This window comes from the organism of the source record quoted next, unplaced genomic scaffold (assembly GCF_019419815.1).
Source record: "Pyrus x bretschneideri cultivar Hongxiangsu unplaced genomic scaffold, Pyrus_bretschneideri_v1 Contig10, whole genome shotgun sequence".
Lineage (NCBI taxonomy): Eukaryota > Viridiplantae > Streptophyta > Magnoliopsida > Rosales > Rosaceae > Pyrus > Pyrus x bretschneideri.
Window position 1 is genome coordinate 196,524 of NW_025999391.1, and position 27,174 is coordinate 223,697.

Sequence of the window (27,174 nt, forward strand, 5' to 3'; positions counted from 1 at the left end):
TCTCTTTCCTTCCTTCCCCAACACTACTTTTAAACCAATTCTTGCTGCCAATTACTCCCTCTTAATCCTCATCTTTAATTCCATTTCCTCTGATATTTGAATAGGTGTTAGCCGGTTTGTTCTTGGCTGCATCAGTTTTGGGTGCTAGTTTTATTGGATTTATTGCTTTCAATGTTTTCTTGTCAGTTACAAACTGGTCAGCCTCTTGGGAACCTTTCAGTGTTAAAACAGCCATAACTTTAGAAAAATGATATTAACAATCCGTGAAATGGTCCAGAAAATAGACATCCGTAGCTTTCCAAGCATATAAGGCTCATTCTCTAATTCATTCTGAGCTATCCGCAACTTGCTTCCAAAGTCAGCTGACCTGCACAGGCAGTTTTGACGAATTTGTTACTTAAAATCTCACTTGTGCTATTTTTCTTTTCTTTGCTTGACAAATCCTACAAAACACAAAAACAAAGTAAATAACTCAAAAATATAAGGAACTAACTAAGAAAAGACAAGTGAATTTGATGTAAAATATATATAAATATGAGCTTATCATCTAGCAATTGGGTGCTCTAAGTATAATATATATTTCAATAATATTTAATCAAAAATTTTTATATTTTTAAATAATTTTTTAATTTTTTCATTAATTTTTTATAAATATCTAAACTAATACGTTTTTTTTATTCAACAGAAAAAAGTGAAGGCAAATTCGATCAATCGGTCGAAGAAGAAACTTCTTCATCGCTCCAGCTTCTCTTATAGGTTGGAGGAACAAGCGACGTAAGGTACCTGTATATTTATTTTAAGTTTTGATTGTTTTTACTCTCTATCACACAATTGGTAATCTATATGTTAATATTTTTTTTTATTCAGGAGGGGGTCGAAGTTTCCTGAGATTGACATGTTCAAGGAGGTATACGTTCGGCCTGGGAATGAGCTGGCAGAGCAGCTTCATTTAAGTTATTTCAAATTTTTAATATTCAATTAGTATTAATATTAATTACATGTATATTAAAATTAATTTGTTTGTTTTCATTTTTCTAGTCCACCATGGCGGAGAAGGGCTAGACTGTTCTGGAAGAGGTGGCATCCCAACTTCCCCTAGAGATCCCAATCAAGGAGGTGTTTCCCCCTAAGGATGCGGGTTTTCAAATCATGATAGACACATTCGATCAGACCCTCGGTCATAGGCAGGGGAATGTTCACTGGGGACTTAGGAAAGCCCACCTTCGAGACCCCTTCTGCCTCCTCCTCTAAGCAAAGAATAGAAGAGATCTAATCGCTAACATATGAAGTGGTGGACTCCAAGGACCAAATTGCCGCCCAACAATCTCAGTTTGCGGCCTAAAGCAATATGATGAACCAAATTCATCTTGTCCTTCGGTTCTCTGGCATTCGGTTCCCCGACAATGAACCAACTCCAACAATGACCTCCCAGCCCCCCGCTGCAGAGCTATGACCTCCCAACCCCTCAACGCACCAGCAACACCACCAGCAGGCGATTGTGACGTGGACGACTATATATTGTAGTTTTTTTTTTTTTTAATTACTTTTGAATTTTAAATATTTATTTCCTTGTATGTTCACTTTAAATAATTTTTTAATTCAATATTCTTCTTTACATTTTCTGTTTTTAATTTTATTAAATTAATTTAAATTACATAAAACAATATTATCAACATTTAAAAGGAAAAACAAATCAAAAAATTATTTTAAAAATTAATTTTAAAATCTTATTGCGACGGCCCTTATATCCGTCTTGCAAGGATCACCATGTTGAACCCCAGTTTCGCCGCTCGGAGTATCTCATGCAACGAACAACCATTCCTCGCTGTTTGTTTTGCACAACGACCACCGTTTCCATTGCGCAACGAAGGACTTTCCTCCGTCGCACAATGTCTGACATCACAAGCTTTGCGTGGCGTCCTCTTCGCCGCCCAATGTTTTCGGCTACCATATTTTCCTTGGCGCGCCGGCTGTCACTTCGTTGCCCAAGCAGTTATGCTTAGTAGTGTACCCTCTCAGTTCATGTTTCTTAACACCATTAACGACATTGCCAGCTCTTTCATTTTGAAATTTTCTTGTCGACGTTACCATCTCATTCGCTCGATCTATCTTAATTTCATACTGTCTAGAAAATCTTCTTTTCGACATCGCCATCTATTTTGTTCAAAGCTTTGGGATTGTTCAACCAAGAAGAAGATCAGAAGGGGGTTGCTAGAAATGAGGGGAATGGGTTCGTGGGTGGCAGTAGAGGAAAACCGAACATAAATTAGATGTTTGATTCCAATAGGATTTATCATTTATTTTTTATTTTTTAATGTCTTGGGTAATTTTTAGTTTCATTTCTCTTTATTTATAAAAGTTTTTTACTCTTTTTGGTAAAATAAAAGTTTTTTACTTTGTCAAGTAATTAATTAAGGGTAAATTTATCTTTTTATAAACTGATTTTTTACTAAAGGGGTATTTGGGAAAGAGAATTAAATTGTCTAGGGATGTTAGTGTTACTTATTAAACGTGGGGGGGTTTTGTGAAAACTGAATAAACCCTCAAGGGGTGTTTGTGTAATTAACCCGTAATTGTAGTGTAACATTAGTTTCTTATAATTGATAGTATCTTGTAAAAGGATTAATCGCGAATGTGAGAAGCCCGAAAAAAAGTATGTATATATCAAGACAAGTAGTATCAAACATTGTAGTCTCCACAATACTCTTATAATAGGCAAGATCTATTAATAAAGAACTACTCTATTTGGACAACTTTGATGAGTTGGATGACAAGGAGTAATACATTATAAAGCGCCTTCACTCGTTAACGTTTATTTTTTCTCGTAACACTTTTTCGTAACGTTTTTATAAATAAGCAGTTTGTTGATTGTCGAGCGACTAAATATGTAGTTTTACTTTGTACAAAGTACTTTTGATATTAAATAGAGTGCTCTACTGTCAAATAGAAAAATGCTTTCAAGAAACTTTTCTCTCATATGCCCGTGAACTCAGAAGAACCTAGAAGCTTAGAACCCAAAGAAAGAAAGAAAATTTCCAAAGTTTTGTGAAAGCCAGAGGCATTTTGGACTTTTAAATTAACAAAACAAGGATAGTTTAGGCATTTAAAATTTTTCATTAAACAGGCCAAGGGCTTCCCGTGATTTCCTTTGGCAGCACTAGGTGCTTCTGAAAATAAAACTCTCAATGTGCTCCTACTTTTACCCAAAACACTTTTAAAAAATTTGTCAAATATTTTTTAAATGAAAGTGCTTTTACTCTTTGAAAGCGTTTTTAACTCTCCCAAAAATATATCGAAACAAACCCTTAGCCTTTGCTCAAATGTCCTTGATATACTTTACTAACGAACAAACCATGTTGATGATAATCAATTTGCGGACCTAAGAACTAATGTGTAAAGCCCAATATCCTTCACGGAAAAATCTTTGGACAATTGAGACATAGCAACTTCAACAGATATAGAACACAATTCATACTACACAGTTAAAAGGATGATAATAGTACATTGATCATACTTAATAAAAAGGGAAGGATCTGTAAAAGATGCTCTGAAACCCAAACTAGGCAATAATTTTGTAAACATCTCATTCTAGGCTCTTCGAACTTTTTAAGACCATATAAAGATTTCTCAAATTTTCACACAAAATAAGGATGAATAGAATCAGTGCACCCCTGAGGTTGAGCCATTTAAACGTCGTTCTTCTAATATTCAGATCACGTACCTTCCTTAGTTTCCAACCAAATTTGGGTGCTAGAGCAAGAAGAAGTCTCTTAGCCACTAATCTTGCCTTACACCTAAATACATAACCATATGTATTCTTCTTGATCAAGTAAATTCATTTACATTCTGTGTCCAAGGTAAGCTGCCAATAGTGAATGAAAAATAAAGGATTTAGGCTTAAGTATGGTAGTTGATAGAGGCCATTTTTACTCAGTCCTTGTAAAAGGCTCCTTCATGTGAACTTGTCATGTATACATATAGAAATATCATCAACAATAATTAAACATCTATTCTCTTTGCCTGGAACCCAACATATTCACAGATAAAAGACGCTGAGAAAATTGTGGAAGAAGAAAGACTAAATTGAATTTTAGATTGATAAGACGAAGAGATCAAATAGGATTGACCAATATGTGTTATCTGTATGCCTTAACCATTGGCAGCAGTTATAGTTTCAGTAGCAGTAAAAGGGGTAGCATTGGACAGGGATATATGTTATTTGTAAGCCATAACTCTTGTTGTGGAGCAATGGGATGACGAAAAGCAACCTTTGCAAAATGTTGTGGTTGCGCAGATTCTACTGAAAGAGGTTGTATAAAGTGATACGAATGTTATATGAATGAGGCTGCAACAACCTGATAGAAGTGGATATGGTGCAGAATATTAACTGTTTGGTGATGACTACTTGCCAAAGCAAGTTTATGTTGTTTGATGACAAATTTATTACCCTTCAAAGTATTGGAAAGAGAAGGGAGAAGTATTTGTTTGATTGCAAGTAACAACAGAATGCCTCTTCTTTGAATACAACTAGTAGACAATAACATAAATTCAACCTTTCGAGAACAAAAAAAGGATCATGATAACCTTGAAATGAGGGCCTCGAAAATTCCAGGATACTGCAGGTGAGCAGGGAGGAAATGAATGATCTTGAAAAGCAGAAAAGAATAAACCCTTACAGTCATTTTTGCCCTTGCCCTTATATCTGTAGTTGTTACCTTTAGAACCATTGAAACTACTAGAAGAAAAATTGAATTGATCGATAGTTCTTTATCATCTGGAAACCAGGTGGTGGTTCAGTTGTAAAAGCAGACACATTAAGAGCTGATCCAACATTAGAATCCACAAGTGAGAGAACATGGCACTACTACAAAAACTGTCTTCAATAGAATTAGTTTATAGCATTTTTTGTCATATTCTACATTTAATAGAAATTAATAAACTTCGTATAGCATTTATAAACAACATGCTATCGTCATCGCAAAGATTAAGTGGTTCACCTCTCAAAACTAGGCTACATCCACTGTTTCTTAGATTATATTGATTGCAAGACTGAATAAATAGCACTCGGCTAATGCATGAATTCTCTCTCCCTTTAGTTGTCAACCCCCAAACATGATGCCCTCGTACCTTTATATAGGCCCTTAATGAACACCACCCCCTCAACCTTGGGTTCTTCCCACTTGGCATTTAATGAACCACCTATGTAGTCAAAAGTTTTGACACCTTTTTTCTTTTTCTTCTAACATTCGTTGGTGAAGTGACAAGTGTTCAACTAATATGGCAGGCCTTTTTAAAGTAGCGAGAGCTGAGTGGGATGCTCGGCCTTGGTTACTCAACTCTGTCTTTTCGACCATTCTTCCGACCACCTTTATGTCACATCCAAGCTCCTATCACTGACTGTAAATCACCACGTGGTCTGATTGACACCTCACTAGACTAGTCCTCAAAGATTTAAGTTGTCAGCCTACCCATGTGCCATCGGCGTTCGACAAGATCTTCACTTACTCTGGTCAGGTAGAGCTCTGAGGCGCTTGGCATTTCCTCATTCTAAGCCTCCCTTGTCCCTAGACTCTTTGGTCTCTCTTGGGCTTTTTGTGATCCCACTTCTGGCTTGTGCCACTATATGGCCTAAAAGTGCCTAGCATTAACAAGTCCCCAATTCTTTGGCCAAGGGTTCTTCCTTGGGTGTGAAGTTTCTTAGGTCGGTCAGCACTGTAAATGGTGCTTGGTTGGGCAAGCATTTCAGGTGCGATTAAACAATCATTCTTCCAATTCTCTCTCTCTGATTTTTCTTGCATTTAGAAACCGTTCCTCAAAAGCTTTTTCCACCTCGCCATCGTCTCTTCAGGTTTTACACTCTTTACATTTCGTGAACTACTTGATTTTGCTGTATTTGGTTAATTTTAGCCATGGGATTCATATTCCCAATCATCACCAACACTTGGTACCCCTAGTGAATAAAATAGGGTAGGTCCCTTGGACATAGGTAGATTGCACATTTCCCTACCACTTTCATACAATGCTCGGCTAATGTAGAGCTTCTATACCATTAGCTAACCCTTACCCCCAAAAAACTAACGTCTTCAAAGCGGTCGTTCTTCAAAATACTCATCGACTCTTCATCCCTAGAGTGGGCCTGCCGACTAACATATGCGGTCGGATAACATATCATATATCTTCACACTTTCTTCTTCCTTTTTGCAGTCTAAAAGACTTTTCTTAGTGCGTTAAAATCCATCTCAGGTCATAAACTCTTCTTTTGATATCTTCTACTAGAAACTTGCCCTTCTGCTTAGGTGTTATCGTCAGTAGATAGGCTGGGGAGAAATCTTGCAGAGTTTAGTGGATAAGTGTTACATGGTGCTCGCAGCAAGTTCTTCTGGACAAAGTCCTTTCATACCAACGCGCCCCCTTCCCTGGTAATACTTATAGGGCGACCTTCCCCCTCAGATAAGTGGTTAGGCTGTTCAATAACTACTGGGATTTTAGCGCGAGTGACCCTCCGAGCGTCTGCACGAACCAATCGGTGGTCATTTTAGTATTCAACTTTACTGCTGAAGCATAACATACCATTGCTGACATTGATCTATTCTAACCATTCTTATCCCAGCAGAGGTAAGGAATTTCATCACCAGCATCTTCTGGTTAATGGTCATGTCCATCTCCGTGAAGAATGGTTGTCCCAATATCACATTATTAGAGGAAAAGCAATCTACGATCGTAAACCCGGTCGTCAGGCTCATCCTCCTAAGATGTAACCCAATTGACAAAGTGATATTCATTTCCTTGAATGGGTACATGACTTCCTGCTTTGCTTTAGTAGGCGCACCCAAGCCAATCCCCTTTGCAGTCATAGCGACAATCTACAACCTGGTCTTGTTTAGCTGCTTAACACGAGAATAGTTGACGGCCTCACGTAACAAGTCCTTAAATATCTAAAGGGATTCTAAGCCAAGTGGAAGTAAAATAACCTCCAGCAAATCCCCACAAGAGAGTGTGTAGGTTTTCACCTCATCGCATCCCTTGCACCTTGCGTACTCATTGTTGAATTGGATATGTAATTCCTCAATGACTCATCCGGGCATTCTTCACTTAGGCGAGGTCGGTTAGAATATATTGGATGTTGGAGATAATCTTATAGGTGTTAAAGAAAAACTTCCCTCAGCCCCAGAGACGGCCGTGATAAGTCATAAGGCAATTTTCTTAAACCAATCCCGAGCCGCTCATCTAAAGGTGGTCAGAAATAGCATTGTTATTTCCCCAACCCTCAACTATGTGAATCAAACCATTCAGGTGGTTGTATGAGTTAGTGAGACCCTCGTAGCTTTGCATTCTTAGTGCTCGGGTGTCTTCATTCGTTGGCTCATCTAGAAATTCTTTGGAGAATGGCAAGGGTCGAGAATTTTTCCTCAGAGTAATCAAGGTTTTGGGCTTCAACGCTTACTCTATGTCTCTTAATCGATCCTACACACTCTTCATTTCTTCGCCCATGACCTCCCTCAACGTGCTCCTCAAGTTAGGCTGTCAAATAGGGTGCATGTCGAACCTTTTGTTGTCTACTCGGCAGCTTGTTTGTTGGTTCCTGAGTTTTTTCATATGCTCAGAGTCGTTTGTTGATGATTTCACAGACGTCCTCGTCCACACTCCCGACATCGACCAGGGGAAGATGAGGAATATGAGGGAAGGGTTAGCTGACACTCAAAATCTGCACTCGATCTTCTCGTTGGTCTGGTTGATTTGTTCCAGAAGGTCGTCGTACTTCTCCTGGAGCAAGGTATTTTCGGCATGGATAAGGTTTCCTACCTCATTCATCTCTCCAACGTTGACAAGTACGTCATTCATCTTTTCCTCAAGGCTAGCAAGGTTGACCCTATCTTCTCATCCTCTTCTTTAGAGATTTGGGTCAGGTCTGTCCAGAAAGACTTTGTCCCTCAGTCTTCTGCGGTTATCCTGCTCAGCTGAGCACGATCATGCAAAGTTCCCAATAATTAGGCTACATCCACTGTTTTTTAAGATTATATTGATTGCAAGACTAAATAAATAATGCTCGACTAATACATGAATACTCTCTCCCCTTGGTTGTCCAACCCCAAAACATGAGGCCCTCATCCATTTATATAGGCCTTCAATGAACCCCCAACCTTGGGTTCTTCCCACTTGGCATTTAATGAGCCACTTACGTAAACTAAAGTTTTGACACTTTTTTGCTTATTCTTCCAACATTTGGCAGTGATGTGATAGGTGACCAGCTAAGATGGCACGTCTTTACAAAATAGCGAGAGTCGAGCAGGACCTTAGCCTTGGTTACTCAACTCTGTCTCTCCAAGCATTCTTTTGATCGCTTTTATGTCACATCCAAGCTTCTGCCACTAATTGTAAGTGGCCACGTGGTCTGATTGACACCTAACTAGACCAATATTCAGATACTTACACCATAAATTTACCAGCCTGCCCATGTGCCATATGGCACTCAACAAGAGCTTCATTTACTTTGGTCAGGTAGAGCTTTGAGTCGCTCAATCTTAACGATCGACATTGCCTTGTTTAAGCTCCCTTGGTCCTTGGGCTCTTTGGTCTCTCTTGGGCTTTTCTTGATCCCACTCCTAGCATGTGCCACTAAATGGGCCTAAAAGTTCCCAACATTAACAAATAAAAGGTACTCATTCAATTCTTAGTTGGCGATTACAATCATAATCAGATAATCAAGTTTATAATTATAGTCACCATTGCATGCAAGGTAAGATCACAATTGCATGCTCCTCTATTGTAATTCTATAATTTCTTGTTATCGAGCATGAAGCTCGATCCATTGTCGTTAGTTCTATTGTAGTTCCATAATTTCATGTGGATATTCTAACCAAGGATTTAAACTTTAGTCGGATTATCAAAAAGTTGAAGCTAAATAACAATCTCGTTATCGTACAATGAGCTCGATCAACATTGATAAGCTAGAAAACTCCCTCTGTTTGGTAAGATTTGTAATTATGTAATTTCTTGTTGTCTAGCTCAAAGCTTGATCGAGTATCACTAGTTTTATTATGACGTGTCTTTGTGTTTTCCTTAAATTTCCTTAAGAAATTACAATTGTAATTGCCAACTAAGAATGAGTACTCTTCAATTCATCAACCAAATTTACAATATAAAATCCTGTAGCCACAAAAGCACTGATATAATAAGACTATACAAACTTAGCCAATTATAGAAGTGATTCAATTATCAAATCCAAACCCATTTATAAAGCCATAATCCCTAATTTCAATTCGAATCTCATTCTCAGCAACCAATGCAAAAAATGGAAATTATACAGAGAATACCGGAATGAGCAATCTGAACTTGACAATTTCAATTAAGAACGGATGTGTGAGAGATGAGAGAGAAAGAGACAAGATTGCAGTGGTGATTTTTGGAGTCTAAGAGAAGATGATATTGATAAATTTACGATTGTGATGGCGATGAAGGTGAAAATGATGGTGGCAACAACGACAAAGTGAGAGAGAGAGAGAGAGAGAGAGAGAGAGAGAGAGAGAGAGAGAGCAATGGTGGCAACAATTAAATCCCAACAAAGCTAGGTTAAAGGCATACAAATCCCTGAATCCCAACCCCTCTTTGAATTTAAGCTTACACAGTTGTCTACAGTTTGCCAACGTATTTTCCTCTTTCCCAAATCACTACACCAAAATTGTGCAATCATAATATTCAACTTTTCATAGAACGATTTGGAAAGAAGAAAACATTGCATGGAATACATAGGGAGCGTCTGTGCCACGGTCTTTACAAGCAACTCCCTACCCGCACAGCTCAATAGGCCCCCACGCCAACTTTGAAGTTTTTTCCAAAGCCTATCCTTGCCATAGGCAAAAGTTTCCTTCTTTGACTTTTGAATAAGGACCAATAGGCCTAAGTACCTATTGTGGAACTCTACTCTCGTCACTCCCAAATAGTTAGCAAGGAGTTATTTGTCAACAATGGGAAGATTATTACTAAAAGACATAACTTTTCTCAAAGTTCACAGCATGCCTTAACGCTATCTTATACACTCGTAGAATCTGCTTGATACTCTGACATTCCTGTAATGTAGCCGAGCAAACAGAAAGCTGTCATCCACAAAAAAGAAGTGATGGATACTCGGGGCCTAGCGACAAACCATGATACCCTTCAACACACCATCAGCTTTCGCTGACTTGAGGGGAGCCGACAATCCTTTGACACACATAACAAATGGTAGAGGAAAAGTGGATCCCTTTGTCGAACTCCCCTACCAAGCTTCACATACCCAACTGGATCCTCATTCAGTTTGAAAGAATAAGTCACGGTAGACACACACATTATTATCGTATGGATCCAAGTCAAAGAAAACCCTATGCACTGCATTTTAGCCTCCAAGAAGCTCCATTCCAATCTATCATACACCTTACTAATATCTAGTTTTAAAGCCATAAGCCCATTCAACCCTGAAGTCATTTTATGCATGTAATGAGCAACCTCTGCTGTTACTAAATAATTATCTGAAATCAGCCTTCCTGGAATGAAAGCACTCTTAGTAGGGGAAATGATGTAAGGGAGAATGGTCTTCATTCTATTCGCTAAAACTTTCGCCAAGATTTTATACAACATATTACAAAGGCTGATAGGTTGCAATTGAGCCATCTTAGTCGCCTCCTTGACTTTGGGAATGAGAGTAACGTGTGTATAGTTAATTTTCCGAAGGATACATCCCGATGACACCATTTCTCGAATACCATTACACACATTAGCCCCTACAATCACCCAATGCTTTTGATAAAAGCGAGGTGACATGCCATCAGGACCCGGAGCCCTTGTGGGATGCATTTGAAAAACAACACACTTTACCTCATCATCCGTGATAGGCCTCCCGAGTTCAGAGTTCAACCCTACCGTAACTGACGGTGCACCCTTGCATAGGATATCTTCAAAATCAACTGCCTCCGAAGCCTTAAATAACGTGGTGAAATAATCAACCACCACACATTCCATACCCTTCGGTCCTCATGCCACAAACCCTCCTCATCTATCAGTCCATGCAACCAATTTTGCTTTTTTCTTCTGTTAGCTTTCTAGTGGAAATACTCAGTGTTCCGATTACCAAGCTAGACCCAATTCACCTTCACCCTTTGGCACCAAAATAATTCCTCTTGTTCTAACAAGAAGTTTAACCTTCCAATAAGGGATTTCTTATGCTCAATAGAATCTGCCATGAAAGGATGACCCAATAGACTGGTAAGTTTATCTTCAACTTCCCTAATCTCTCGCGGCCCCGTCCTGGCATTACTACTGGCCCAATTTGTCAACATCATCCTTGTTTCTTTGATCTTTTTCGTAACCTAAAAAATAGGGGAACCATTCACATTTAACTTCCACCCATTCCTAACCACCTTAGCACAACCCTCATACATGTTCCAAGCCTTCTCGTATCGAAAAGATCTCTTCCCTCGGATAAAATTACTTCCTTCCCAAGTTAAGAAAACTAGAACATGATTAGAATAAGTCTTATTCAAATGCTACACTCTAAATTATGGGAAAAGGTTAACCCACTCCTGAGTCCCCAATGCACGATCCAACCTTACCTTAATACCACCGCCTCGTGTAATGAATTAAGTGTACTTATTCCTAGAATAGCCCGAGTCAATGAATCTACACATCCCGAAAACCCTCAATTTGTCCATTACTCCAACGATTTCCCCCTTCATGTTCATGAGATTGGATAATCTTATTAAAATCACCAATACAAAGCCAAGGATGAGACGCATTCCCACATAATGTGCCAAGTAGCTGCCAAGACTTAGCATGATCACTCACTGCCGGAAAACCATAAAAGCCATTAAACCTCCAATATTTCACAGTCCCAGGCACCCTAACAATCCACGTGATTCTGCGAGTAAGGCCGCAAATTCAAGTTGAGATTTTCCTTCCATAGCACACACAGCCCACCGGAGCTACCCCTACTATTTTCAACCATAGACGTTCCATCTGACGAGCATTGCTTTTAGGAACACTACCATGGGATCTTTACGATGGATTAGGCGTTGAAACGCATAAACTGCACGGAGGTTCCTAAGCCCTTGGCAGTTCCAACTCAAGCAACTCATTGCTCCCGGCGGGGTTGATATTCATCAACCTCTGCCAATAAAATAATAGACTTCATCTTACCTATGAGTTTCTTACACCCTCTGGGGGGGACCTTAAACTTCTGACCTTCCATTTGAATACGTTTACCAAGTTCTGGTAATGTCGACCTAATCATAGCCTGGGGATTGGAAACCGAGTTACCCATCAACAGCCCACCCTTTCTACGATGTCTACGTAAGTTCTTCCTTTTCTTCTACTGAAGCTACTCAATGATAGGCATAAGATTGAAAGGATCCAAGCCCAGTTCAAAGTGCCCAGCCCCAAAAAAACCCGAACTATCTGCGGACGAGTTGCAATTTACACCAAGGTCCATAGGGGCAGTATTATGACTCGGGCCTGATTTGGAAAAAAAAACCATGCCCACCTAATTCCAAACCACTATCTACCACATCACCGACGGGCCCACACCTTAGCTGAGGTGCCTGATTTGAGGAACTGTCTTCACCAAATGGCACAACATTCAAATCAATACCAAAAAAACGTAAGCCTCCAGAACTAATGGACGTGTCCCTAGTAATATCCCTCCCAACAGCCGCAATCGTAGGGATCTCCTAATAAAGAACGATGGCTAAGGAATCAATGACCATCTCCTCCAGCTCCAAATCAAAAATCAAATCCGCATTCAAGTCGTGTATGATAACCTCCCTATTAGGATCCCTTAACTCACGCTCATGCCCTTGAAAATCGTCAACCAACTCCCCTAACCTAGTCACCACCTCGCCGTCCGTTACCATCCCCGGAATACGACCAGCTAACCCGGCTCCTCGTCCTCATCCTCAACATCCACTGGCACTTTCATAGACCAACCTGGCGATGGACCCAAACCAAAGTGAGTGCCTTGGGGTCTACGATAACTAGGATCAAGAACATCACTCTGAAACCACTTACCGTAGGGTTTTGAAAGATCAACCTTGTTTTTCCCCTTAAACTGATTGTATTGCTCCTTCATATGCCCAATTATCCCATAGATAAAGCAAGTAACTGGTAGCTTCTCATATCGAAGATCAATGCTCACCAAAGAACCCTCAATAAATAATAAAAAACTTTCTCCTCAAAGGTTTCGTAATATCAAGAGCAACACAGATACGGAAAATCCTCCCCTGAATATTGCCCCGTCTGCTCTGATCAGTGAGCACATGCTCATTTATCTGATAGCCAATGAACTGCCCCATGTGGTGGGTCATGTATGCAAGAGGCAAACCCTTGATTTGAATCTAAAATTCCTGAGTATTAAGGGCAATCTGACTGGTATGAGCCAATGTATCGGCCTCGGCCAAAACCAGTAACGCCTCATCGTACAAACAAGGTCCACCTTTCAGTATCATCGCTCTCTCTCGTTGGTTATCGAAACCAAACAAAAATAGGTTGTCCTCCAACTCTACAATCGACACTCGAGCCTTAGGTCGACAAAGATGCATTATTTGTTGGAATAATTAGGGTCTAATTGCTATAATAAATCACATAGAAAATCAAGAAATAATTCATGCAATTATATATCACAATAATGCATGCACATGAGTAACCAATGTTAAATGAACATGATATAATGGATTAGAAAAACCTAGAAAATACGGTGAGACAAGTGTTGGATACTTTGTCCTTAAGACAAGTTTACACCCCACTACGGTGCTCATGGTTGATCGGCGCATGTCTCCCAAGATACAATGACCACGTCCTTGTAATAGTAGCACTCCAAATTACAAGGCACCATGAACCACGATTGTGTTGAAAACTCTCTCGTATGGACTCAATGAGACTTTAATATTTAGTGCATTCTATGTATGATTATGTAAACAATGAAAAGTTATTTTGTGATTATAGAGGGCTTCCCTATTTATAGAATGTGAGATACCTCTTTGGAAAGCATGTGACTATTCATGAAGAGTCAAAAGTTGCAACTCTTCATTTGAGTAAACACATATTTCTACCAAAAGGCCGCACTTCTAATTTCCATTCAATTAATAAATTTAATATAATATTATTATTATTATTATTAAATTTTCCAACAATCCCCCCACATGAATGGAAATTGACTCAATATCATGCAAATGATAATGCAAACACTAGAGAGAGAATTCAGTAGGAAAAGTACTGCATCGGGATAGGTGGCTTTTGGCTTTGAACCTTCCGTAGTGAATTACTATTGGATTTACTTGGCTAATTAGTGAACGCAATGTCTTGGACTGCTCAACCATTTGTGTAAACCAAGACAATAGTAATCACACAGTACCTTTCCAGACACCCTGTGGTTGCTCGGTTGTGTTCATTTTGGCCTTGAACAATTCTTGGTTTCTCATGAGTGCTTTTAGAAAACTAAGCCCTTCAAAAAATTCTCACATGAACGGCCCCATTCCTCACTCAAGATAGGTGACTTCCCATTAAGAGTATCCTGCAATACCCCACTTGTTATTTCCAAGTATAGGAATCATTAAAAGCAAAACTTATCCTAAATACACTGCATATAGCACTGTTTCATCTTAGGACATAGATAAGAGGTAATCTCCGCAGTGCTCTCATTGAATCATCCACAATTCAGTTGTCCCTTTGAACCTAGATCTTAGGATATCCAGTCAACTAGGTTGGGTTGCCATTATAGCGATTCTTAAGACGTAGGCTTTTAACCCATTCCCCTCGATGATACAACTTACTCTCTAGTCAAACCTTTAAAAATTGGTACCACTAGGTTGACTACTCATTAAATGGCCATCACAAACTTTATATCCATGCATGGAAATTATTTCCTTTGAGAGTAGTTGTTTTCCAATGTAATTCCTCCAAACATGTGTTCGAACTTGATAAGTAATTTGCTAACACTTGAGTAAGCTCCCCCACATTTAAGATATTTATAAGAAGGTCCCCAACCTTGCCATACCTTAAATAATTACTCATTACAAGAGTTGACATTTTGACTGTCTTATTCAATTAGCAAATTATATTTCCATTCTTCTTAAATAAATTTCATATCTCAAAAATTGATAAGCTACCCCCACAATTGTTCGATAATTGTGGTTAATTTTAACGTCATCGTTAAATCGATCACCTTTTTTTTTTTTTCTTTTAAGAAGTAGGAAACAACTAGGATAGACCTTATATATCTCTCTTCTTAGGCCTTCATGCCTCACTAGCCATTATGGGAAAAACACTTCTTGGCTTTTATCCTTTCCTTCTTATGATTAACATGCATGACCATTCATATGCTTACTTAATAAGCATCATCATGTCTAATACATTTTTTTTCAAATATCCCACTTTTTAATGTCTAGTCTTTTCCTTTCCAAAGACCAAATGTTTTGACATAAAACGTCACTTTTATTGTCACAACAGAATGTCAAATTGATTTCTTTATGAATAATCATGAGTCAGGGAAAACTCACTTCGCAGTAGCATATCATATAGCACACTGACCTTTGGACAGTCATGTATGTTCATGTTTAAAACAAGAAAGGTTGTGTTCTTAAATCACAATAATTTGTAAAGCAACGAAAACCTGAAGGATCACATCCTCGTCGCCACACTATCTTTATACAGGTTCACGAGGAAATGACAATATTCAGTGATTACCCACTGGGTTGGCAGCCAACCTTTCATTGCAATGCAACTGATGTACATAGCACAACCATTCAAACAGCCAAATGTAATAATAGCATATGTATAAATCTCAAAGCAATATCCGAGATTGAACAACATACATGAATAAAAGGCCTTTACTGTATATGCAGTCATACCAACGGTAGGACATAACGTTTAACATAATATTCAGTGCCAAAGATAAGTATCTTATGCAAAATGCATGGTAAAACTACCTAGTCTAAAAAACGCATCCCTTCAGAAGATAAGTTTTCCTTACATACCAATCTTAAAATCCTTACACACTTGAGACTACTAGAACAAAAGTTGTGAAACAAAACCTTTATCCTTTTGCATGCATATTTCAGAGAATTGAAATTAATGAACTCATTGTCAACAAATACATGAATTTAATTAGTGTAATGTCAGGAAATAAAATGCATATATGCAGGTATATATATTAGTATAACTTTTCTGTGCCTTCATTACTCGCAAAACAGGAGAAAATCACAATCGATTTCAAAGCAGTGCATGACCAATGTTGTCGAGAATATTAAAACCCACAAGCCAAATTATAATAGCAATAAACCAATAAACTTGTAAAGAATATTTGGTTCAATTAACTATAAACAAACGAACAAAATAATGATGAAAGGTTTTGAGATGGCATCTTTTGAATCAAATTAACTTGCAATATATTTGGAAACAGTTAACATATGTACTGTTTTATGCAAAACTAGAAACCAAAACATTCTACCATGAAAAAGAAAATCCACGCATTAATATACACGATAGAATATTATTCTCAAACAAACATAGCAATCAAACCATAATCTTGTCTTAAGATTGTTGGAATAATTAAGGTCTAATTGCTATAATAAATCACATAGCAAATCAAGAAATAATTCATGCAATTATATATCACAATAATGCATGCACATAAATAACCAATATTAAATAAACATGATATAATAGATTAGAAAAACCTAGAAAATACTGTCGAGACAAGTGTTGGACACTTTGTCCTTAAGACAAGTTTATGCTCCACTAGAATGCTCATGGTTGATCGGCGCATGTCTCCCAATATACAACGATCACGTGCTTGTAATAGTAGCACTCCAAATCACAAGGCTCCATGAACCGTGATTGTGTTGAAAACTCTCTCATATAAACTCAATGAGACTCTCTAATATTTAGTGCATTATATGTATGATTATATAAACAATGAAAAGTTATTTTGTAATTATAAGGGACTTCCCTATTTATAGAACATGTGACCATTCAACCTTCTAATTTCCATTCAATTAATAAATTTAATATAATAATATTATTATTAAATTTTTCAACATTATTCGCCGCTTGAATCTCTCCTTGACAACTGGCTTACGAGTCAGCACTTTCCCCACTAAGAAGGCCTTGGTCGTCTTGAGAAGAGACCCTTCCTTGTCATCAATCACCACTACTCGTTCCTCCTCTCTGGTCAACGCCAGCCGCGCTGCAATCCATAAACCTTTGGACGACTCGCCAACCCCCGTTGATAGCCCACCAACACTAGTTTCCAACAAACTGGGCAAAATGGCCCAACATCCAAAAGGACACAAACTGGAAGAACACAAATCCTAAGGAACCAATGTGACAACGATGGTACCGCCGAATCAGACTTGCTGTCGCTCTACTAGCGATACTTAGGAAACCCTAAGAAACCCTAGAGAGCATGATTTTCGTTAGGAGTAGCATGTGGTTTCATCATAGTTCGATAAATTAAACTTTTTTATTAAACGAATTTTTTGTAGGTATATTACTTGAATTATGGAGTAAATTCAAACAAATCATTAATGCAATGTTAATTTAATGAGTTATTTTCGTGTTTTTAAATTCACCAAGTAATTAAGGGATAAGAAAATTTCATGCTTTAAGAAGTATTTTCCACCCCCAATTAAGGAATGCAAATGGCAACACTACTAATCTTTCATAAAAATGTAAGCAATGAATTGTCCTGATGATTAAAGCATTCCTCTTTTACACACTGCATCTCAAATTGAAATCTTCTCCTTCATGGTAGTGTCTCACTTGTACTCAAACAAAAAAAAAAATTCTCACAAAATTGTGTACAAACTTCTAGGTGAGTGCAAATAGCGTGTCATTTGAACCCAAAGTCTACGTTCAACCGAAGTTTTTGTCCGTTTTCTTTTTTGGTCAATAACTGACTATATAATGCTCCCAATTAGTCCCACAGGTATTTATTCAAATTTTAGAGAAGTCAGTGTTGTCTAGTTTGTTTCTTGTTAACGGCCTAGTGAGTGGCCTGCCTAACTTCCTCCCAAAAAAAAGGGAACGTTTATATTGAAAGTTTAGTTTTTGTAAATAAATTATTAGCAAATAATTTTAAAAACAGTAAAATACACCAAAGCAAGAACAACAAAAGAAACAATTAAATAACAGGATGACCAGTAATTTCAAGTAGCTTCCAGATCACATCTTACATGTTACGCTGTCATTGTGTTGTGGAGTCTTTTTTTTTTTTTTGGTTCAACCTCTTCTCTACATATATATATTTAGGCAAACTTGAGAGTTTTAGACTACCTTCAACACTTGCTTTCTTTTCTTCCAATAGTACTTGTTCTGCGTGATTCACCCTAATTGCAGATTCTCAAAGAGTACATTAATCAAAGCCACCTATGGATACTAGGTTTATTTTTCATCTCCTTTCCTCATAAATGCGATTATTTTCTTTCACTAAATAAGTTCAAGTTTTGATAATTTATCGTTGTTGTATGGTATAATGAAACTTTTGAGACCTTGCACGAGGTAATGTTCTCTTGACAAACACACGGTATATTATTTGCCAGACTTCAAATTCACGGTTTGAAAAATTACGAGAGAACATACCCCATATCACGCGACTTAGATTACCCCTTAATATTCATCTTAGTTAATCAACAATTTGACTGTTTTTTGCCTTCAACTTTAGACTTGTATTCATTGTCTTACCTTTTACCTTTTCTTTTCTTTTGTATATGCATTTATTTGAATAGAAATAATGACGAAGCGTATGTCAACTTCAACTGGGACAAGCTAGGGTTTGGCCTCACTCCAACTGACTACATATATATCATGAAAATTTCTGGAAAAGATAACTTCTCAGAAGGATCTCTAAGTCGCTATGGAAACATAGAGATAAGCCCATCTGCTGCAATTTTCAATTATGGGCAGGTAATCTTTCTTGTATCATTACTTGCAACGCAAGCCAATGTTATTAACATCAAAATAGACAGAGATTTGCCAGCGACTAATTAACCATTAATTTGTGGTGTCATTAATTAGGGATTGTTTGAAGGTATGAAGGCATATCGAAGGCCAGATGGTGGCATTCAACTATTTCGGCCAGAACTGAATGCCCTGCGCATGAAAAATGGAGCAGACAGACTCTGCATGCCATCCCCACCAGTTGATGTATTTGTTGATGCTGTAAAAAAAATTGTCCTTGCCAACCAGCGATGGGTATGAAACCTCCAATTTTACCTAGTTAGCAAAAGTTGTTTATTCGTCATTTACTGACAATTTGATGAAATGAAAGAAAATATATATTTATTGACAACATTGCTAATAACATCCTTCAAAGAAAATCAGAAGTAACTGCATGAATTTTTTTTCTCAAATTTTGTTAAAATATCTCAAAATTTGTCATATTTAATCATATGTAGCATCAATCCCTGTATATAATTATGACATTGAGTCAATTAATCATGTTTATGAATTCGTTTTTTTTTATTGATGCAGGTGCCTCCACCAGGTAAAGGATCATTATACATTAGGCCTCTGCTTATGGGAAGTGGAGCTGTTCTGGGTATTGGACCAGCCCCTGAATGCACATTCCTCATATTCACCTCTCCCATCGGAAATTGGTACAAGGTAGGCGGGGGCTTCATTCCTTCGTAAGAATTGTTTCTGGTGCTTATTGATGCAAGTTAAATCCAAGACATACTAGGTTTGAATATATGTAACATGATGCCAAGTTGCATGCCGACAACTTACAAGCTACAATGTCACATTTTTCTGTTCTTTTGCTAAATGCTTGTTGATTTTGCTCAAATAACAGTGTGGCCCTAGCATGAATTTGTACGTTGAGAATGAGGTTCCTAGGGCTACTCCTGGTGGAACCGGAGCCATTAAAAGCATCACCAATTATTCACCGGTAAGCAAAATTGGCCTACTTCCATAATAAGAAGGATTGGACGATGAGTTGGGATTTTGGGAAAGATATATATGTTTGAGATCTTATTGGTGTCGTTATTGTATTATGTATTTAGGGTTTCTCGTGAATGATTTTCTTGCTCCAATTTCCTGTAGGTTTTTGAAGCAGTAAACAAGGCTAAGGCAAAAGGGTTCACCGATGTCTTATTTCTGGATGCAGCCACTGGAAAAAATGTTGAGGAAGTTTCTTCATGCAATGTTTTCATTGTGAAGGTAGTACTGATTAGAATTGTCATTGGCCCTCATAAATATAATAATTTAGCTAGGGTAACAAATTAATTACGTATTCGATCACAGAAATTATTATACATCCACAAGGCGATCAGGAAAACATTCCGATCAAGAAAATGTTACATTGTTCATATTGCTAGACATTTCGATATAGGGAGTTTTAACGAAAAGTCTGCGGTACTGTTTACTTTAACGAAAAACCACATTTTTACACTAAAAAGTCAATCCTGAAACTATTCATTTTACCCTTTATTTTGTCCTTATCATTAAAACTTAAAATTTTCAAGTTCTTTTCATTAGTTTTCCTTTCAATGTATCATGTTTGCTGAACAGTTAATCCGAATTGCGGATTCAAAAAATAATTTTCTTTTAAGATGGATCAGACACCAACAACATAACAAACCAAATTGCGACATTAATTGTCTGGCAATAGAATTTTCATAATAATATATGTATTGTTGTAATTTGATATGATAAACTCGATTTCATGTTGTGTTGTAGGATAATGTGATTTTAACACCACCAACCAATGGAACTATTCTTCCAGGGGTCACAAGAAAAAGCATCATAGAAATTGCTCTTCATCTGAAGTACAAGGTAATTAAGCAACTTTTTTTTTCCTCATCAACAATTATGGCTAGTAATATTCTACAAATACTGGTAAACAATCTTTTATTTATGAAAAGCAATTCTGCAGTCACTATTTCTCATACAAAATATCTAATTTATTGTTTTTGAAAAATTGATTCAGGTGGAGGAACGTGATGTTCCACTAATGGATGTGCTAACAGCTGATGAAGTGTTCTGCACAGGGACTGCAGTGGGTGTCACTGCTGTTGCTAGTGTAACACTTCATGATAAAAGGTATAAATAATGTTTAAAAGGTGCGGATTTCATAAAAGAGTTTTCTAGAAGTACTTGTTATGTGTGCTTCTTCAAGAAATATGTCCAAGTGGTTTTCTCGTTGATTTTTGAAAAGAATTTTGAAATGTTTATAAAAACACTTCTAGCATAATTGCATATAAGAAGTGTTTTTTATTGAAGCATTACCAAATGAGTCTTTATAATATAACATTTGAATTTTGATTAATAGCTAGTTAATTATTATTTTTATTTTATACAGACAATATATTTACATTTGTGTGGCGGAATAAATTGGTTGCAAACTTGTCATCCACTAAATTTGGATCTAAACCTTTCACTTACAAATAAATAGAAATACTATTGGACTGTAGTACTAAATGACAATAAATTATTATGTTGAATAGCCAAAAATTAATTATGTACGTGCAGGGTTGAATACCGAACTGGAGAAAAATCAATTAATTATGTACGTGCAGGGTTGAATACCGAACTGGAGAAAAATCAATCTCTCAAAAGTTGCGAGTAATGCTTACAGAGATTCAAACAGGCGTGGTCGAGGACAAGATGGGATGGACCATGCAAATTCGTTGAGCTGCTTCTCTTTGTGTTTCATTGCTAACTCTGAACAGTGGTTTTGGACATGTAGTCAAGCCACAAATGCAAAATAATTATATTTTCTACTGTATTATATAAACTAAAGTATGATAGTTGGGTACTAGGGGTGCTCGTTAAAAGTTTCTTCTCTATCCTTAATGATAATAAAATTTCTATATAAACGTGTGTCAATTTTGTGCTTTTAAATACTATTATATTATTATTTATAGATAACTGAATTAACAAAGATTCTATAACATTTGAGGTGATGATCGATCCAACAAAGTTTATCAAACATTTTCTAAAATGATGTTATTCACACACTCATTTTTATCTTTCACACACTCCCTCTTAATTTACGTTATTTGGTCATTATCAATTCATTCGACCCGGTGATTGGATATATAGCCTAAGAAATTATAGAAAGAACTAGAAAGTGTGACCCGCACGTTGCTGCGGGAAGTGTCACCTGCGTGTTGCTGCGGGATTTAAATTTTTATGACAAATTATGATTAAAACATATAAAAGATAATGCATCCAATGATTGTGGACCTAATAATCATATAAATGTCATCAAATCAAAGTAAACTTTCATTTAACGAAGTTCTTGGCACTTCAGTTAAATCTCAAGTTTTAAAAAGTAGTTCAATTTGACTAAAATTATACAGAGTGAGGGAAAAGAACAAAACAAACAGTTGCGGAAAGGTGTACATTGACACTAATCCTGCAAGTCAAATATGAAAAATGTTAAGAATGTAGAAGCTTAAATTATCCCTAGTATCAGTAGATTAACAATGAAGAGACAAAATTCATATGTTTATATTGATTGTCGCTTGACAATTCAGCATGGGAAAAAATGCAAGAAAAAAATATTGTTAAATATCATGTGAATAAGTGAATAACAGTGAACATTACATATAGCATAACATGAACATGCATGTGCATAGTAAATATTGCGCAATAATATGCATAGGCAAACACTAACTATCAATTAACCATTTTAATTAACACTTTAAAAAAGTTTCTTTAAGTATAAAAAGATCTAATACAAAGAATAGAACACTGAATATTATAAAAAATAAATCCATATAATATACAGACACAATGATTATGAAAATATATATCATTTGACAATACAAAATCAAGCAATGTCTAAAGATGACAAAAAGATCTCAAATAGTGTTTTTGACCCCAAAAATAAAGATCCTAGATAGTGTTTATTACAGAAAGCAGAAACGTTAGATCATATGCATTGAAACAATGAACAAAATTTCAATGAGCAATACTAAGTGTTTATTACTTAAGATCATTAAGTAATGATTGCTCACCTTTTCATCAACCAGTATACGTGCAAACCTGTATATTTATCAATTGTCATCAGAACATGCAGACTTTAATTTTTACTGCCTTTTTATATGGTTATCAGTTCTGATCCAAGTAAACTAAAAAAACCAATTATAATTAAAGATTTATTAGTCGTAGGCTAAATCAAACGATGATTGTATCTCAAGAAGTGAAAGATAATTAGTTGTGCCTAGTTTTATGCCAACACTTCATATTACATCCAATTTAACTATCACAACAATATAGTGACACACTTAACATAAAATTCTGCCAACCATATAACAATAGTAAATCAAATAATTTGCAAAAATTAGAAATGTATCATAAAAAGTAAATATCTTATGTCATACATGTTAAAATGATTAACAAATTCTTAGTCGGTCGTATTTTATTAAGACTCGTGGCTGAGAAAATAAGAAGGGAGAAAGAGAGAAATGAAACATTACCATCTAGCCTCTTTAACTGTGCAAAACTTAAAATTCACATAGTCAACGGCCATACTTGAAACCAATGAATAAAAAATTAATAAAACTTCATCAGAGATTCAGAGTAATAGTTAAAAATTTGGAAGATCCAAATAAAAATCATTTAGCTATAAACAGTATGCAAAAACATGAAGAAAAAAAAAATAGAGATGCACTAAGACCATAATTCATGACTGTTATCCAAAATCTCCAAAGTAAACATACAATCAAATAGATTCCTCTCTATTTTTCATCTCTCTCTCTATTATTTAGTATTGTGATAAGGTTATGATAAGCAATTATTTTTCCAAAATTTAATAATAATAAACATCACAGTATAAGCTTAACATGAGAAAAAGAGTCAATCTCTACCTTTGATATGTTGATCCTACCATTCCCCTGCAAACTTGATCCTTTTTAAGTCCACCTATTGGCAAAAAAATAAAGACAAAACTTGTAACACTATTTAAACAAAAAGAAATTTCTCAATCAGAAAAAGCTTCAATTTCAATTAATTTATTTTGTTATCAATGCAATATTGGAACTTGCATTTGGTTCAAAAAAGTAATGTAAATTGATCAAGCAAAAGAAACTAAAAATAGAATCTATACCAATTGGTTAAAAAGCATTAATCAGTATGACAATGAAAATTTCATACTGAAATCTCACCTTGTGACATTACCTTATATGTGTTCATTTCCTATTTTTCATCAGACGCATTCTCATTCTCTAGTTGTTAAGTTTAATTTTTCTTTCGACTCCTTATGTAGATGGGCTCAACCTCCTTTTGTTTTTCCTAGACATTTTCCACTGAAATACAAACATGTGTAAGTGTTTGAAAACCTGTATTGGTTATGGATATTAACAAACTGATAGAGAACTTGTTACATAATATACATACCTGCAGCATTAGAACATATGAGAAATAGTGGGTATCATCAATAGTACTTGTCATCAACATCAATTTATCATCCAAACCAGCATTTAATTTCTTTTATTCTTCATCATCTATGAAATATATGAATAATAGATCTCAAAAGAATGAAAAAAAAAACAAACAAAATATGGTCGACATTGCTTTATAATTTCGTATCAATATGGCATGAAAACTTGGTTGATTCATTTGTGAACTAAATTAAAAACAAACTTAAACGATAATTTAGTGATGAGAGGTTGATTATTCAATGATAAACTACATATGCACGCCACTGTCTACTTAAGGTGAGCAATTTGAAGATTTTATACCTCAAGCATCTGGAACCGTACATACAAAAGCGGCAAAAACGATGGCCACTGCTTCCTGAAAATAAAAAAACCAAATCATATACCCACACTAAAAATCCATATACAACACAACCCCAAAATTAATTATCACCAATTTTCTGTACCAAAATTAATTATCACAAATTTTTTTTACAGAAAATAGATCCGCAAACTAAACACGACCCAAAAAAAATTTAAATTTTGTTCAGCAAAAGATATAAGAGGAGGAACATAAATTATATACCTTAATCAGAAGGGGCCTGCAAACTTCTATACAAAAACCATAAAATTCGAACGGCAACGTTTCCTGAAATAAAAAACAACCAAATCATACACCCACACTAAAAATCGAAACTCATAAACCATGAACACTTCTCCCTGGAAATAAAAAAACAACCAAATCACAACCTATACTAAAAACCCAAACAGACAAAGGAAACCCCAATAATTATCACTACACAAGATTTCATTTCTCTCTCTTGTTTTCTCTCACTTGTTCCTTAGCTTTTCTTCCTGTTCTTATGGGTTTTTCTGTACTCTAGCAGAACTGTTATCATGGTATCAGAGCCGAGGGTTTCGATCTTCGGGGCTCCTTCCGCTGTGATCGTTGAGGGTTTCTTTCTGATTCGCTGGGGTTTTCTGGTAGCTGGTGATTTGTTGGAGTTTCTGGGATGGGGTTTTCCGATCATAAACTCAAGTCTCAGGTTTTGTTCCTAAATTATGCCCTCCATCTGTTTGCTTAAATGTTGCAGTGAAAATTTGCTTCTTCGATGGGATTTCTTGTATGCAAGTTTCTCTGATAAGGCCGATAGCCATTTTCTACGAGATTGTTAAAGGAATACAAAGGCCAATAGCCATTCTTTTCTGTTGTTTGATTAGTTCTTGATTGTTTGCGATTTGTGCACTCGAAAAAGGCCGATTGCCAAGAGTGTTGAATGCATTGTTGAAGGAATACAAAGGCCAATAGCCATTCCTTTCTGTTGAATAGTTTGTTCTTGATTGATTAAGACTTTTGCACTTCATAAGGCCGATTGCCAAGAAATGTATTGATGACAACAAACCAAAGGTTAATACTTGCTTGAAGTGTCAAGATTCTGTGTTCTTAAGATATGGCATTGAGTACTGTCAAGATTGAGAGTCTTTTGGGTATGATTACTGTGAATCGACAAGATGATAATTTTGTCAAATGGAATTATCAGTTCCAATCTGTTCTTCGAGGTTATGATCTTTTTGATTTCTTTGATGGGGAATCACAATGTCCACCTAAGTTTTGTATCACTACTGAAGCTAGAGTGACAGAGGAAGTTTCCATGGATTACAAAGAATAGGTTAAGACTGATGTATCTCTGTTGAGTTTGCTCATTGCCACTCTTTCGGATGGAGCCATAGACTATGTTATTGGTTGCAAATTGTCTCATGAAGCATGGAAATGTCTCTAGGAACGTTATGCATATGTGTCTGTAGTCAAGATTAATTAGCTTAAGACTGAATGTCACACGACACAGAAGGAATCTGACTTTGTGGATAAATATTTTTTACGATTAAAGGGTATTACAGATCAGTTAGTGGCTGCAGGGGAGAAGGTCACTGAGAATGATTTGGTCATTGCTGCTTTATCTGGATTACCATCAGAATTTGAAATGATAAGAACAGTAATTCTTGCTCAAGAAACACCAATACCACTGACAGATTTTAGAGCACAACTTCTTGGGGCTGAAGCAATCATTGAGTCTAGAGTACATAGTTTGTCTCAGTCTATTTCTGCAATGTCTATTCAAGGGCATTCTTCACATTCACAGGGGTAATTCCAAAGCTATGAGAAGGGTGAAAGCTCGGATTCAAAGAGGTCACAAGGAAATAATTTCAATGATGGCTATGGAGATGGGAGTTTTAATGGAGGATCTGGTTATGGAAGTAATGGGGGCAAGAATTTTCATCAAATGCCAAGTTATAACAATTTTAACAATAGAAGAAACAATGGAGGAGGTACCAACTTCAGGTCTAACTTTGGAAACAGATTTGGTTCTAACTTTTCTCATGATAATGGGAAAGGTTCTCGATTTAATAAGTCTCAAAATTACTCCAGTGGAAGCAAGCAAGTTAACTCCTGGACTGGAAATACTAATTACAAGTCTGCTATATCTCCAAAGTGCCAGATATGTTCAAGAAAGGGTCACACAGCACCTATTTGCTATTTCAGAACTGATAGTGGTCAACCTTCTGGAGGATTCGTGGTTTGTCAAATCTATGGCAAGAAGGGACATATTGTTTTAGGATGCTTTCACAGGAATAATTTTTCGTATCAAGGTGCTCCACCTTCTGCTTCAATTACTGCAATGACTGCTCAGAGTTCTACTACTGCAAATGGAGTCCAGAATATTCATGATTTTGCACCAGTTGATACATAGGTGGTTGATACAGGTGCAACTCACCATATAACATCAAA

At 36.5% G+C, this 27,174-nt stretch overlaps 1 protein-coding gene and 1 long non-coding RNA gene across 2 annotated transcripts in view; one reads left to right on the plus strand and one right to left on the minus strand.

The window, feature by feature from the left end:
* The window catches only part of LOC103934343 (putative branched-chain-amino-acid aminotransferase 7), an 80,719-nt gene extending 59,065 nt beyond the window's left edge, over nt 1–21,654 (plus strand). Inside the window, exons 4-9 of the mRNA XM_048568970.1 lie at nt 19,495–19,626; nt 19,814–19,909; nt 20,065–20,181; nt 20,701–20,796; nt 20,951–21,063; nt 21,540–21,654. Coding sequence (XP_048424927.1) covers nt 19,495–19,626; nt 19,814–19,909; nt 20,065–20,181; nt 20,701–20,796; nt 20,951–21,063; nt 21,540–21,654 — 669 coding nt within the window. The remainder of the gene's footprint in view (nt 1–19,494; nt 19,627–19,813; nt 19,910–20,064; nt 20,182–20,700; nt 20,797–20,950; nt 21,064–21,539) is intronic.
* Nucleotides 21,655–24,445: 2,791 nt separating this feature from the next.
* On the minus strand, nt 24,446–25,140 carry LOC125468411. Its single transcript, XR_007250777.1, has 3 exons — nt 24,973–25,140; nt 24,711–24,765; nt 24,446–24,473 (listed from the first exon to the last, which is right to left on the minus strand). It is a non-coding gene; the product is annotated as an uncharacterized LOC125468411 (long non-coding RNA).
* Between the last annotated feature and the right edge of the window lie 2,034 nt (nt 25,141–27,174).